The sequence below is a fragment of the Rhinoraja longicauda genome, chromosome 21, assembly GCF_053455715.1.
Source record: "Rhinoraja longicauda isolate Sanriku21f chromosome 21, sRhiLon1.1, whole genome shotgun sequence".
Taxonomy (NCBI): Eukaryota; Metazoa; Chordata; class Chondrichthyes; order Rajiformes; family Arhynchobatidae; genus Rhinoraja; species Rhinoraja longicauda.
Genome location: NC_135973.1, coordinates 24,591,978 through 24,605,485, shown reverse-complemented (window position 1 = coordinate 24,605,485; position 13,508 = coordinate 24,591,978). Strand labels below are relative to the sequence as shown.

General features: G+C 45.7%; 1 protein-coding gene across 1 annotated transcript in view; it reads right to left on the bottom strand.

The window, feature by feature from the left end:
- Positions 1 to 13,508, bottom strand: part of slc5a10 (solute carrier family 5 member 10) — a 90,585-nt gene that overhangs the window by 62,430 nt on the left and 14,647 nt on the right. The window contains exon 5 of the mRNA XM_078418549.1: positions 11,606 to 11,711. Coding sequence (XP_078274675.1) covers positions 11,606 to 11,711 — 106 coding nt within the window. The remainder of the gene's footprint in view (positions 1 to 11,605; positions 11,712 to 13,508) is intronic.

Here is a 13,508-nt window from a genome sequence, read left to right as displayed (position 1 = left end):
ACCTCATAAAGAACGTTTCAAACAGCTGTACGTCCACTTTTAATGCTGCCATTTAAATCTAACTTTAGAAAAGGAATGCATCACTGTGAAATTTATAGTTCGCACTTCAAAAGACGTTTTGGCCCAAGTGCGTTTATCAGCTTACGAGGCAATGATTCACAGGTTGACATTTCCGATATATGTTAAAGACCTTATGAGGGGTTTCTGAGTCAGTCTGGACTTGATTATGGGTGACAGAGGGGATCAATTGATAACCCAGCAATTTCTGAAATCAAACATTTTCCGATAGCCTGTTCATCACGTTCTAATCCACACCAGTATTGCTTGAATTGCTAGGTGCCAGCCTTTTACGGACAAAATGAGCAAAACTGGGCTGCCACCCCCTCAGCCCATTCCCAACAGAGAGGTCAGTGTCTTGATGGTCATGGTAGTGAAACCAGCCTTGGGTATTGATGTTGAGATTGGCATTTATATTCTGCCTGACACGCCTTCAAGTCACTGCAAACCATTCTGTTAGTGATGACCCACTTTCGAAGTGAAGCCGCTGTTATAAAGTGGAAATGTGGCAGCTCATTTATACACAGGAAGATCTCGCCTATGGCAAATTTAGTTTAGTTTTAGTTTAGAGATCCAGCATGGAAACAGGGCATTCGGCCCATCAAGTCATTCCTCAGGCGACACAGTGATGCAGAGGTAGAGTTGCTGCCTCGCAGCGCTAGAGACCCGGGTTCGATCCTGACTACGGGTGCTGTCTGTGCGGAGTTTGTATGTTCTCCTCTTCACCACGTGGGTTTTCTCCGTGTGCTCTGGTTTCCTCCCACAGTCCAAAGATGTACAGGTTTATTGTTAATTGGCTTCAGTAAAAATTGTGCATTGTCCTTATTGTGTGGGATAGTGTTAGTGTACAGGATGATCGCTGGTCGGTGCATTCTTGGTGGGCCGAAGGCCTCTTTCCACGCTGTATCTCTAAAGTCTAAAATATAAAGACCATGCTGACCATTGATCACCCGTTCAAACTGGTTCTGTGGTACCCCATTTTTTATAGGTTCACAATTCATAGGAGCAGCAATAGGCCATTTAGCCCATCGACCTTACTCTGCCATTCAATTCTGGCTGATCTGTCTTTCACTCTCAACCCCATTCTCCTGCCATCTCCCTGTAACCTTTGACACCCGTACTAATCAGGAATCTGTCAATCTCCGCTTTAAAAATACCCAATGACTTGCCCTCCACAGCTGTCTGTGGCAATGAATTCCACAGATTCACCACTTCAGCATGCACTCCATACACATTAGGGGTAATTTAAAGAAGCACATTGTTTAGTTTAGATTAGAGATGCAGCATGGAAACAGACCCTTCGGTCCACCGAGTCCACGCCGTACACTAGTTCTATGTGATCCCACTTTTGCATCATACACACGAGGGGCAATTTACAGAGGCCAATTAACCTACAAACCTGCACATCTTCGGGATGTGGGAGGAAACTGAAGAACCCGGAGGAAACCCACGTGGCCACAGAGTGAACGGTGAACTTGCAAGCCCCACATAGGATAGATCCCGAGTCTCTGGCACTGTACGGCAGCAAGTCTACTGCTGCACCACAAAAAGGTGTAAGAAAATAACTGCAGATGCTGGTACAAATCGAAGGTATTTATTCACAAAATGCTGGAGTATCTCAGCAGGTCAGGCAGCATCTCAGGAGAGAAGGAATGGGTGATGTTTCGGGTCGAGACCCTTCTTCAGACTGATGTCAGGGGGGCGGGACAAAGGAAGGACCTATATCCTTCCTTTACTGCGCCACAGAAAGTGAGTTCAATTACATCGGGTCTCTGAAAACCGTGGACTACTTTTCAAGGGTGGAGTGCATACTAGGATTTTCCTGCAAGCCAGGACACATCCTCATTCTGAGAGTCACTGCCAATTACTTGAACATATTACTAATGCTTTGGCAAACACCACAGCCACATTGTATTCCCATCACGCAAAATGGACCAACAGAGCCTCATATTCTACCTGCGTAGCAGACAACCCAATGGTATGAATAGTGAATTCATAATCTACTAATCTTGTACCTGGGTTAAATATAACTCCAGACAATTCTCCAAATACATCCTAATTGCTTCAAATATAGCCTTACTCTAGACACGGGGCATCGCAGTGGCGCACCTGTAGAGTTGCTACCTTATAACGCCAGAGACCCGGGTTCGATCCTGACTACGGGTGCTGTCTGTATGGAGTTCGTACATTCTTCCTGTGACCGCCTGGGGTTTCTCTGGTGCTTCAGTTTCCTCCCACTTTGCAAAGATGTGCAGATTTGTAGGTTAATTGACTTCTGTAAATTGTTCCTAGTGTGTAGGGTAGAGCTGGTATATGGGGGAAGATAGACACAAAAAGCTGGAGTAACTCGGCGGGACAGACAGCATCTCTGGAGAGAAGGAATGGGTGACGTTTCTGGTCGAGATCCCTCTTCAAACTGTTCCAGAGAGCAGGGTGAATCACAGAGGGGGAACAGTGAGAGAGAAAGTTGCAGAACTCTCGTCGGAGAGAGGAGAACTTCTTCAAAGTAGACATACCTTGAGGAGATTTCGCAGTGGAGCAGACGAAATGTGTAAGGAGGAACTGCAGATGCTGGTTTAAGCCAAAGATAGACACAAAAAGCTGGAGTAACTCAACGGGACAGGCAGCATCTCTGGAGAGAATGGGTGACGTTTCGGGTCGAGACCCTTCTTCAGACTGGTGACTGATGGTATGTGAATGATTATTAGTCGGTGTTGTATAATGTAAATTTGTTCAATTATCTTTGGAGATAGTTTTCCTTAAGGGACAAGTCAGTGGATAATTTCACATTTTGTAACGCAAGCGTATGTTGTTTCGATATTATACTCAGGGATTTAGTACAAACATGTTTTACCAGTTAACAATTTTGAGGGATTACTTGATCCAGGCTAAAGATCAATCACAGTGGCGGCACAGTGGCGCAGCGATAGATTTGCTGCCTTACAGCACCAGAGACTCGGGTTCGATCCTGACCATGGGTGCTGTCTGTACGGAGTTTGCCCGTTCTCCCTGTGACCACTTGAGTTTTCTCCGGGTGCTCCGGTTTCCTCCCAACATTCCAAAAACTTGTATGTTTGTAGGTTAATTGGCCTCTGTAAATTGTCCCTAGTGTGTAGGATAGAACTAGTGTACTGGCGATTGCTGGTCAAGTGCAGTCTCGGTGGGACGAAGGGCCTGTTTCCGCGCTGTATCCCTACACTAAACTCAACAAAAAATACCTATTGAATGTGGAATTCTCTGCCTCAGAAGGCAGTGGGGGCCAGTTCTCTGAATGTATTCAAGAGAGAGCTAGATAGAGCTCTTAAGGATAGCGGAGTCAGGGGGTATGGGGAGAAGGCAGGAACGGGGTACTGATTGAGAATGACCAGCCAAGATCACATTGAATGGCGGTGCTGGCTCGAAGGGCCGAATGGCCTCCTCCTGCACCTATTGTCTAAAGTGTGGAATGGGCACCACGTGAATTCATTGACACAGTAACACACAGTATCTCTGACTGTTCTGCACTCCTGCAATACTCCACTGGTGTCGGCTTAGATTCAATGCTGGGGTCCAGCCAGGAGTGGGACGAGTATCTGGAAACATGTAACTGTGGGTTTAGGTTTAGCTTCATTATTGTCATGTGTGCTGAGGTACAGCTTTGAAAAGCTTTGTCTCCTCATGCACCTATTGTCTATTGTCAGATAGATGGCTTATTGCGTTTCCTAATCATTATTGGTCATTGACGTTCCTTGGGATATTGGGTGCAATTTCGGTTGCCTCGTTCTTGGAAGGATGTTATTAAGTTAGAAAGGGTGCAGGCAAAATCCACAAGGATCTCGCCAGGCATGACGGTTTGGGTTAGGAGATGTTGGATAGGTCAGTGCTGTTTATCCCGGAGCCTGGGAGGCTGAGGAATGACCACATGCAGGGTTTATAAAGTCATGAGAGGCATAGACAGGAAATATAGTCTTCCCAGGGCAGGGGAGTGTAAACCTAGAAGGCATAGCTGTGGGAAAAGATTTAAGGGATGGAACAGTAGCACAGCTGGTAGAGCTGCTGCCTCAGCACCAGAGACACATTCGATCCTGACCTTGGGTGCTGTCGGTGTGGAGTTTGCACATTCTCCCCGTGACCTCATGGGTTATCTCTGGATGCTCCCGTTTCCTCCCACATCCTAAAGATGTGCGTGTTTGTGGGTTTATTTGCCCTCTGTATATTGTGCCTAGTGCGCAGAACTACTGTGAATGGGTGATCGATGGTCAGTGTAGTCTCATTGGGCCGAAGGGCTTGCTTCCATGCTGTATCTCTAACTAAACTGAACTAAATTAAATAGATGATGGTCACTTTACCGTTGAATCAAATCCAGCACTATTTCAATTACATTTACTTGTTCATTAGAAAATAGTACTGATGAGGTTCTAAGCTTCACGAAAAAAATGGCTGCAAAGAGATTCTGAGGTAAACAGGTGTCTGAGAAACAAGGAATTGCAGATGCTGGTTTACCAAGGAAAGGCACAAAGTGCTGGAGTAACTCAGCAGGACAGGCAGCATCACCGGAGAACCTCTGAAGAAGGGTCTAGATCCGACGTCACCTATCCATGTTCTCCAGCGATGCTGCCTGACCCGCTGAGTTACTGCAGCATTTAATTTCCTTAACAGAGGAGATTTTAATCAATGAATCACAGTTACAGACTACCTGAAAAATCAAAACTACCCAGCAGTTTGCAAACCTCAATTAGTCAATCGTCAATCAATTATCAGCCTTATCCATGGTGCACTCGACCCCCTCCCCCCACCCTGCAGCGACCAGCGTTCACGGAAGGCCTCCAGTCGCAGTGGGCACCGCATGTTCTCTCTCCAGGGACACGCGGGCACTCACGGAAGAAGGGGTTACTCCAGCATTAGGTGTCTGAGTTCCACAGGCATCCACTGATCCAAATGAATAAGGCTCTCCAAAGGCACACAAAAGGGTGAGGAGGCATTGGGAGGTCTCTACAAACTCAACGTCAGCAAACAAAGGAGCTAGTGATCGACTTCAGGAAGCATACCCCAGTTTGCATTGATGGTGCCAAAGTAGAGATGGTCAAAAACTTCAAATTCCTCGGAGTCAATATCACCAACAACTTCTCCTGGACCACCCATATTGAAGCAACGACCCAGCAGGCACACCTTAGAAGGTTTAGGAAGTTTGGCATGTCCCCTACAACTCTCAACAACTTCTACAGATGCACCATAGAAAGCATTTTATCAGGATACATCACAGCTTGGTTTGGGAACAGCTCCATCCAGGACCGTAAGAAACTGCAGCCAATTGTGGATGCAGCCCAGGCCATCACACAAACCAATCTCCCTTCTATCGATTGCATTTATACCTCAAGCTGCCTCGGCAAGGCCAGCAGCATAATCAAGGACCACTCACACCCCGGCCACTCCCTCCTCTCCACTCTCCCATCCGGCAAAAGGTATAGATGTGTGAAAACGCACACCACCAGATTCAGGGACAGTTTCTTCCCAGCTGTTATCAGGCAACTGAATCATCCCACCACAACCAGAGAGCAGTGCTGAGCTACTAACTACCTCTTTGATGTCCCTCGAACTGTCCTTGACTGGACTTTGCTGGCTTTACCGTGCCCTAAACGTTATTCCCTTATCATGTATCTCTATACACTGTAAATGGATTGATTGTATTGTCCTATCTGCTGACTGGTTAGCACGCAACAAAAAGCTTTTCACTGTACCTCGGTATACTTGGCAATAAACTAAACTGAACTGAACTGAGGCATTTTCTGAAAGACACTGAAGGGATGAGGAAAAGGAAGGTGTGAAAGCAAATGTTAAATACAAAGCAGCGAAGAGGGCAGATGAGTTTCACACATGTGCAGGATATTTTACTAAAGAGTATGGACAGAGAGATTTGTTTCTTAAGTGAATCTAACCTTCGTTGCCATGGCAACTTTGTCTCAGGTGCCGCCTTTGATCGGGGACAATAAATCGTGACCAGTGAAAGTCCTTCAGGCTGCTGGTAGATGATTATTTACGGCTAAGTCTGACTGTCATATTTTAATGAGACTTTTATTGGTGCCTGTGAACCGCAGGGCTGCCGTGATGAGGGGAATGGAGTGGGTGTGGCTGCAATCCAAGGTAAGACACGGACAGCGGCCCATGTTTGACGATGGTCTCCAGCCCTCCGCACCACCACCAACACCCCACCTCAACCCTCGGGTAAAAACAAATGTGGCTCGACAGCTTCACAAACCTGATGTATAGGCTTTTTGGATAAAGGTGGAGGGGATGGGATGGGATGGTGGAGGTGGTTTCAAAATGGGTGACAATTGTACAGTCGCCAGGAGTCAAGAGTGTCTTTTTGTCAATTCTTACTTCCAGCAGCACAGCAGATATGTAAACATAGTAAACACCATAATATACATCAAAAAAGTTCAGTATTTGTGTGTGCGTATAATATATATATATATATAAATAAAACTTTAAGCTAAAAAGGCAGAAAGAGCTGGAGTAACTCAGCCTTTCCAGCTGGGACAGGCAGTATCCATAAATAACACCAAACAAACAATAATAGTTCAAAGACAGCAACAATGGACCCATGTCTATGTAGTTTGGAGCTTATTTGGAGGTTGTAGTGTTTAATAGCCTGATGGTTGTTGGGAAGAAGCTGTTCCTGAACCCAGATGTTGCAGTTTTGACTGCAAACTGTGAACAACTAACATGGGTTAACATTCGATACAGAAAAGTACAGCACAGTAACAGGCCCTTCGGCCCACACTGTCCATGGTGCCAATTTAAACTCCAACATCTCTCCATTCCTCGCCTGTTCATGTTTCTATCAATACTTCCCCTAGCATCGCGTTCCAGGCACCCACCATTCTCTGTGTGCTCAACTTTCTGTGTAAATATTTTAACTTTCATCTTCTCATGTTCGAGTTGCGCCCCCTAGTATTTGATATCTCCACCCGGGGATAAAGACGAGTTACTGCTAGTTCTAGTTTATAATAAAAGACACAAAGTGCTGGAGTGGCTCAACATGTCAGGCAGCTTCTCTGGAAAACATGGATAGGCGATGTTTCAGGTCAGGAGAAGATGTTCACTGTTCTCCAGAGATGCTTCCTGACCCGCTGAGGGGAGGGGAGTGTAAGAATAATTAAAAATGAATTAAAGAAAGAAAGAAAGAAGAAAGAATTCACCGTTGATACCGTTGGATTGTAAAATATGAGGTGGTGTTCCTCCGATTTGCGTGTGGCTTCACTCTGGCAATGGAGAAGGTCCAGGACAGAAAGGTCAGTATGGGAATGGGAAGGGGAGCTGAAATGGTTGGCAACTGGGAGATCCAGTAGGCTTCAGCGGACCAAAAGCAAGTGTTCAGCGAAATGGTTGGCGAGTCTACGTTTGGTGTCGCCGATGTACAGGAGCCCACATCGGGAACACCAGATGCAGTAGATGAGATTAGAGGAGGTGCATGTGAACCCCTATCTCACCTGAAAGGACTGTCGGGGTCCCTGGATGGACGTATAAGTACAGGTGTTGCCTCTCCTGCAGTTGCGGGTTTCCACCCATTATAATTATGCAGATCTCATTTAATTGCTGCTTGCGAAATCTCGTGATGTGGAAACAGGTTTGCAGCATTTCCTGCAGTCGAGGTAACACTTCACAAACCACTTGGCTCCAAAGGCCTTTCAGGAGGCCCTGAGGGCCTCAACTACTTTGTACAAGTACGAGTACTTTTTTATTTACTTTAGAGATACAGCGAAGGAACAGGCCCTTCGACGCACCGAGTCCGCGGTGCCCAGCGATCGCCACATACACTCAGTCTGAAGAAGGGTCTCGACCCGAAACGTCACCCATTCCTTCTCTCCTGAGATGCTGCCTGACCCGCTGAGTTACTCCAGAATTTTGTGAAATAAATACCTTCGATTTGTACCAGCATCTGCTGTTATTTTCTTAAGCCACATACACTAACCTACACATACTAGGGACAATTTTACAACTTACCGAAGCCAATTAATGTACAGACCTATATGTCTTTGGATTGTGGGAAAACCCACGTGGTCACAGGGAGAACGTTCAAACTACGTACAGACAACACAGTTCTACCCAGTTCTCTGTAAGGCAGCAGCTCTACCACTGTGCCACCCAGAGTTCTCAAGAGTCCAGGGTGAAGAGTGTTTATATGCTCAAATGCACTGACAAGAGAATTCTTACTTGCAGAAGCTTAATAGGCCTGTGAACACAATATGTACATTGATTATCTATATACTAAAACTCTCGTTTGTTTGTTTGTTTGTTCCTGAACTACAGCCAAAACGGTACACGATAGCGCGACAATTTTAGGCCCACCTTACTCACCGTCTTCCCTTTGGTGCTAATGGAAGAGGTTTCATTGAAATTGGTGTTATATTTTTTAAGTTATTCACATTTTAAAGTTTAAATCTATCTCCTTGGGATGGAGGGGGAGGAGGGCGGGAAGGGGGTGTGGAGGGAGGAAGGGGGTGGAGGGGGGGAAGAGGGAGGATAAGGGGGGTTGAGGGGGATGGAGTGGGGGGGAGGGAAAGGGGAAGGGGGAGAGGAAGGGGAGAGGAAGGGGGAGAGGAAGGGGGGAGAGGAGGGGGAGGGAGGGGGGTGAAGGAAGGGGGTGTGGAGGGAGGGGGTGGAGGGTGGGGAGAGGAGGGGGAGGGAAGGGGGTGGAGGGAGGGGGTGTGGAGGGGGTGTGGAGGGGGAGGGGAGGAGGGAGGGGGAGGGGGAGGGGGGGAGAGGGGAGAGGGGCAGGGTGAGGAGAGGGTGCTGCACCAATGCAGGAGAGGTTTGGGCCCAACGGGTCCACTTGGTCTATTATATAATAAAAAAAATTAATCAATCAATTACTATGGTAGCAGTAATGGGCGGTACGGTGGCGCAGCAGTAGAGTTGCAGGCTTATGGCAACAGAGACTCAGGTTCGATCCCGACTGTGGGTTCTGCCTGTACGGAGTCTGTATGTTCACCCCGAAACCACGTGGCCTTTCTCCGAGATCTTCAGTTTCCTCCCACACTCCAAAGACGTACAGGTATGTAGGTTCATTGGCTTAATATAAATGTAAATTGTCCCTACCTTGTGTAGGATAGTGTTAATGTGCAGGCATTGCTGGTCGGTGTGGACTCGGAGGGCTGAAGGGCCCGTTTCTGCGTTGTATCTATAAACCTAAACTAAGCAAAACTACCAACCACTTTATCAATGCAGTTCGTATTCGATAAAAAGTAGCACTTTTAAAATAGGATCTGCTAATTCACCATACAACATATGATGGAAAGACACAAAGTGCTGGAGTAACTCAGCAGGTCAGGCAACATCCCTAGACATCATAGATAGGTCATGTTTCAGGTCAGAACCTTTCTTCAGACATCCAAGTTCTCGAGAGATGTTGCCTGACTCACTGAGTTACTTCCTGTGCCTTTCCTTGCTACAAGCATCCACAGGCCCTTATTTCTACATACTGTATGATGAATGATTATTTGCATGCAAAATGCTGCAACCATCTTATGAATGGACCAATGAGCATTACAACCTAATCAGTAAGCAAATTCCTTCAGCTTCATATGACCAAAAAATAATTAATGTCTAAAGACCAGTCCCATTTTACAACATAAGGTATTATAGCTTCGAGCTTCACTACTATCATTGTCAATTTTAAAACTGTTTTTAGTTTAGTTGAGAGATACAATGGGGAAACAGGCCCTTCGGCCAACCAAGTCCGTGCCGACCAGTGATTACCCCACACCCACTAGCACTATCCTACGCACTCGGGACAATTTACAAATGTACTGAAGCCAATTAGCCTACAAACCTGTATGTCTTTGGAGTGTGGGAGGGAACCGAAGCACCCGGGGAAAACCCATTAGGTCACAGGGAGAAAGTACAAACTCCGTGCAGACAGCCCCCGTAGTCAGGATCGAACCCGAGTCTCTGGTGCTGTAAGACAGCAACTCTAACGCTGCATCACTGTGCTGCCCTTTTGAGGTCTTGAGCAAAACACCACGTGCTGGAGGAACCCAGCGTGTCAGGCAGCACCCGTGGAGGGATGTGAGAAAAGGCATTTTGGGTCGGGGCCCTTTCTCATGAAGTGTTTTTATGGAGAAAGATCCTGAACCAAAACGTCGATTGTCCATTTGCTCCAAAGATGCTGCCTGACCTGCTGGGTTCCCCCTACACTTGGTGATAAATTCTCTGCAGGTTGAATAGCCTATTTTGCATCCTATGTTCCCGGGTGATATTTTCATGAAATCAAAGTGCTTCAAGGCGGTTCATAGAAGCACAGACAAAAATTGACTTCCAACCACAGGAAATAATGAGATTGCTATCACCATATGCAGTCACATGTCCACCAACACCCATTCATTTGACATTCCCATGACGTGCCTTCCTTTGTTGACGCCGACAAATATGTCTCAATGGACCATTTGTGATAATTATGTGTGCTTTACAATTACTAATATACTGTGTCTACTAGCTTTTTAACACAAATAAGCAAACACTTTCCAATATTCCATGCCCAAGCATGTTCGCACACACACACACACGCACACACACACGATTTGGCAAATCAAACATTATTGAACAATGGGCTCAGGTGACAGGTTGGAAACTCTTATTTAGTGCAACATTTTAATATAAAGGAGAGGTATTCTCGTTGCAACAAAGATCTTTGAAAATACCTTGGAAATCTGACTCCGTAACAGGAGTTAGCCTTGATATAAAGCACCTTGAGGGCATGTATACATCTTGTGGAGTTGTAGATAGGTTTTAACATAATGTGCCGATTGTTAGCAGGTGGTATCAACATGAATGAGCTGGGAAAGAGTTTTAGAATAGACTGAAACATTAGCGGCCCTGATTTAAATCAACAGCATTCTAAGATTACTAACTCAAACCACAGTCAGCACTTGTAAAGCATGAGGACAAAGTCCAAATAGAACTTCTGCCCTGAGCTATCAACTCTGGTTAGAGGTATGCAGTAAGGTGGCGCAACGGTTGAATTGCTGCCTTACAGCATCAGAGACCCGGGTTCGATCCTGACAATGGGTGCTGTCTGTACGGAGTTTATACGTTCTCCCCGTGACCTGTGTGGGTTTTCTCCGGGATCTTCGGTTTCATCCCACACTCCAAAGACGTCCTGGTTTGTAGGTTAATTGGCTCGGTATAATTGTAAATTGTCCCTAGTGTGTGTAGGAAAGCATACGTGTGTCCTCCCACACTCCAAAGACGTGCAGGTTTTTAGGTTAATCGGCTTCTGTATGATTGTAAATTGTTGCTAGTGTGTAGGATAGTACTAATGTACAGGGTGATCGCTGGTCAGTGCAGACTCGATGGGCCTAAGGGCCCAATTCCGTCCGCGCCGTATTTCTAAACTCTAAAAGTTTAAACCTTTTGGAGGAGCTGCAGGATGTTCCGGAACCCTCCTTTACTGAATGGTTGACCTGTTAATATTCTTCACAACAGCTGAGCATTTCCAACATTTACTTTTTTAAAGAACTCTATTTTAGACTAGTAGCAATTCTGCGCGGTTAGGCGAATGGTTCATTACCTGCTATGGTGTATAGAGCTGTGACAACCAGCATCAGAACTGTCGAGAGGTATAGGTTCCATCCGAGGCAGACTTGTACGAACAGGGCCCCTGAGTACAGGTCTGTCTAGAGAGGCAAAGAAAATGCCATCATTGTTTTGCTCTCAACATGAATAAGTGAATAAACACAAATAATATTTTTTAAAGGGCTAATTAATAAATCATTAAAATATTATTAAATATTACCTACTATAAATTCACCCAATCTATTCCCCTCAGGGTTTATACACCTCTATTAGATCACACCTCAGCCTCCTGCACTCCGAGGAATAAAGTACTATCCTACCTAACGTTTCCCTCAAGATCAAGCCCTCAAGTCCTGGCAACATCCTCATAAATCTTCTCTGCACTCTTTCCAGCTTAATGACATCCTTCCTATGGCAGGGTGCCAAATAGAACACGATACTCCAAATGCGGCCTCACCAATTTGTCGTACAACTGCAACATAACATCCCAACATTTATACTCAAGACCTGGACTGCTGAAGACGAATGTACCAAAGGGGTATTTACCAGTTACATCACTTGCAGAGGATGCTGAGAACTATATTCTGCACTCGGTATGTTCCCCTTTGCTCTATCTGGTGCACTTGAGTTTGACGTAATTGTATCTACAATATAATATAGTATTATCTAATCTGATTGGATAGAAATGCAAACAAAGCTTTTCAAACAAGAAGAAAGCATGGAACGCAAGACAATAATAAACTTAAACCTAAACCTAGCATTGGAGTAGGGACAAGGGAGTGGGTTTGAAAAGCAAAAATATTGCAGGTGCCAAACTCAAAACAGAAAATCTATTGTACCCACTGTTCCAGATGACAACTTCTCTACATCGGCGAGACCAAACTCAGGCTGTGCGATCGTTTCGCTCCACACCTTCGCTCAGTCCGCCTTAACCAACCTGATCTCCCAGTGGCTCAGCACTTCAACTCCCCCTCCCACTCCCAGTCTGACCTTTCTGTCATGGGCCTCCTCCAGTGTCATAGTGAGGCCCACTGCAAATTGGAGGAACAGCACCTCATATTTCGCTTGGGCAGCTTACACCCCAGCGGTATGAACATTGACTTCTCTAACTTTAGATAGCTCCTCTGTCCCTCTCTTCCCCTCCCCTTCCCAGTTCTCCCACTGTCTTCCTGTCTCCAACTACATCCTTTCTTTGTCCCGCCTCCCCGACATCAGTCTGAAGAAGGGTCTCGACCCGAAATGTCACCCATTCCTTCTCTCCAGAGATGCTGCCTGACCCGCTGAGTTACTCCAGCATTTTGTGATACCTTCGATTTGTACAGCATCTGCAGTTATTTTCCTACAAAACAGAAAATACTCAGCAGATCAGGAAACATCCATGGAGAACTGAGCGTGGAGATGTGGAGAGGATGTTTCCACTAGTGGGAGAGTCTAGGACTAGAGGACACAGTCGCAACATAAAAGGACGTACTTTTACAAGGGAGATGAGGAGGAATTTCTTAAGTCATCGGGTGGTGAATTACTACAGATGGCTGTGGAGGCCAAGTCATTCGGTAGTTCTAAAGTGGAGATTGACAGATTCTTGATTAGTTTGGGTGTCAAAAGCTTTGAGGAGAAGGTAGGAGAATGGGGTTGGAAGGAAAAGATAGATCAGCTATGATTGAATGGCAGAGTAGACTCGATGGGCCGAATGGCCTATACTAGCTCCTATGAATTTTGAACTTATGAGCTGGCACTTCAGATTGATGACCAACATTTTTTCTTTGGACAAAAGGGAGTGGAATTAATCTAACAATGAGATAGCAGGGCTCATTGGGTGAATAGCTTCCCCCTATCATTCAAAGAAACTATCATCACATTGTGGGATCACTATTTGTTCCTTAATTTCTATTCTTTTC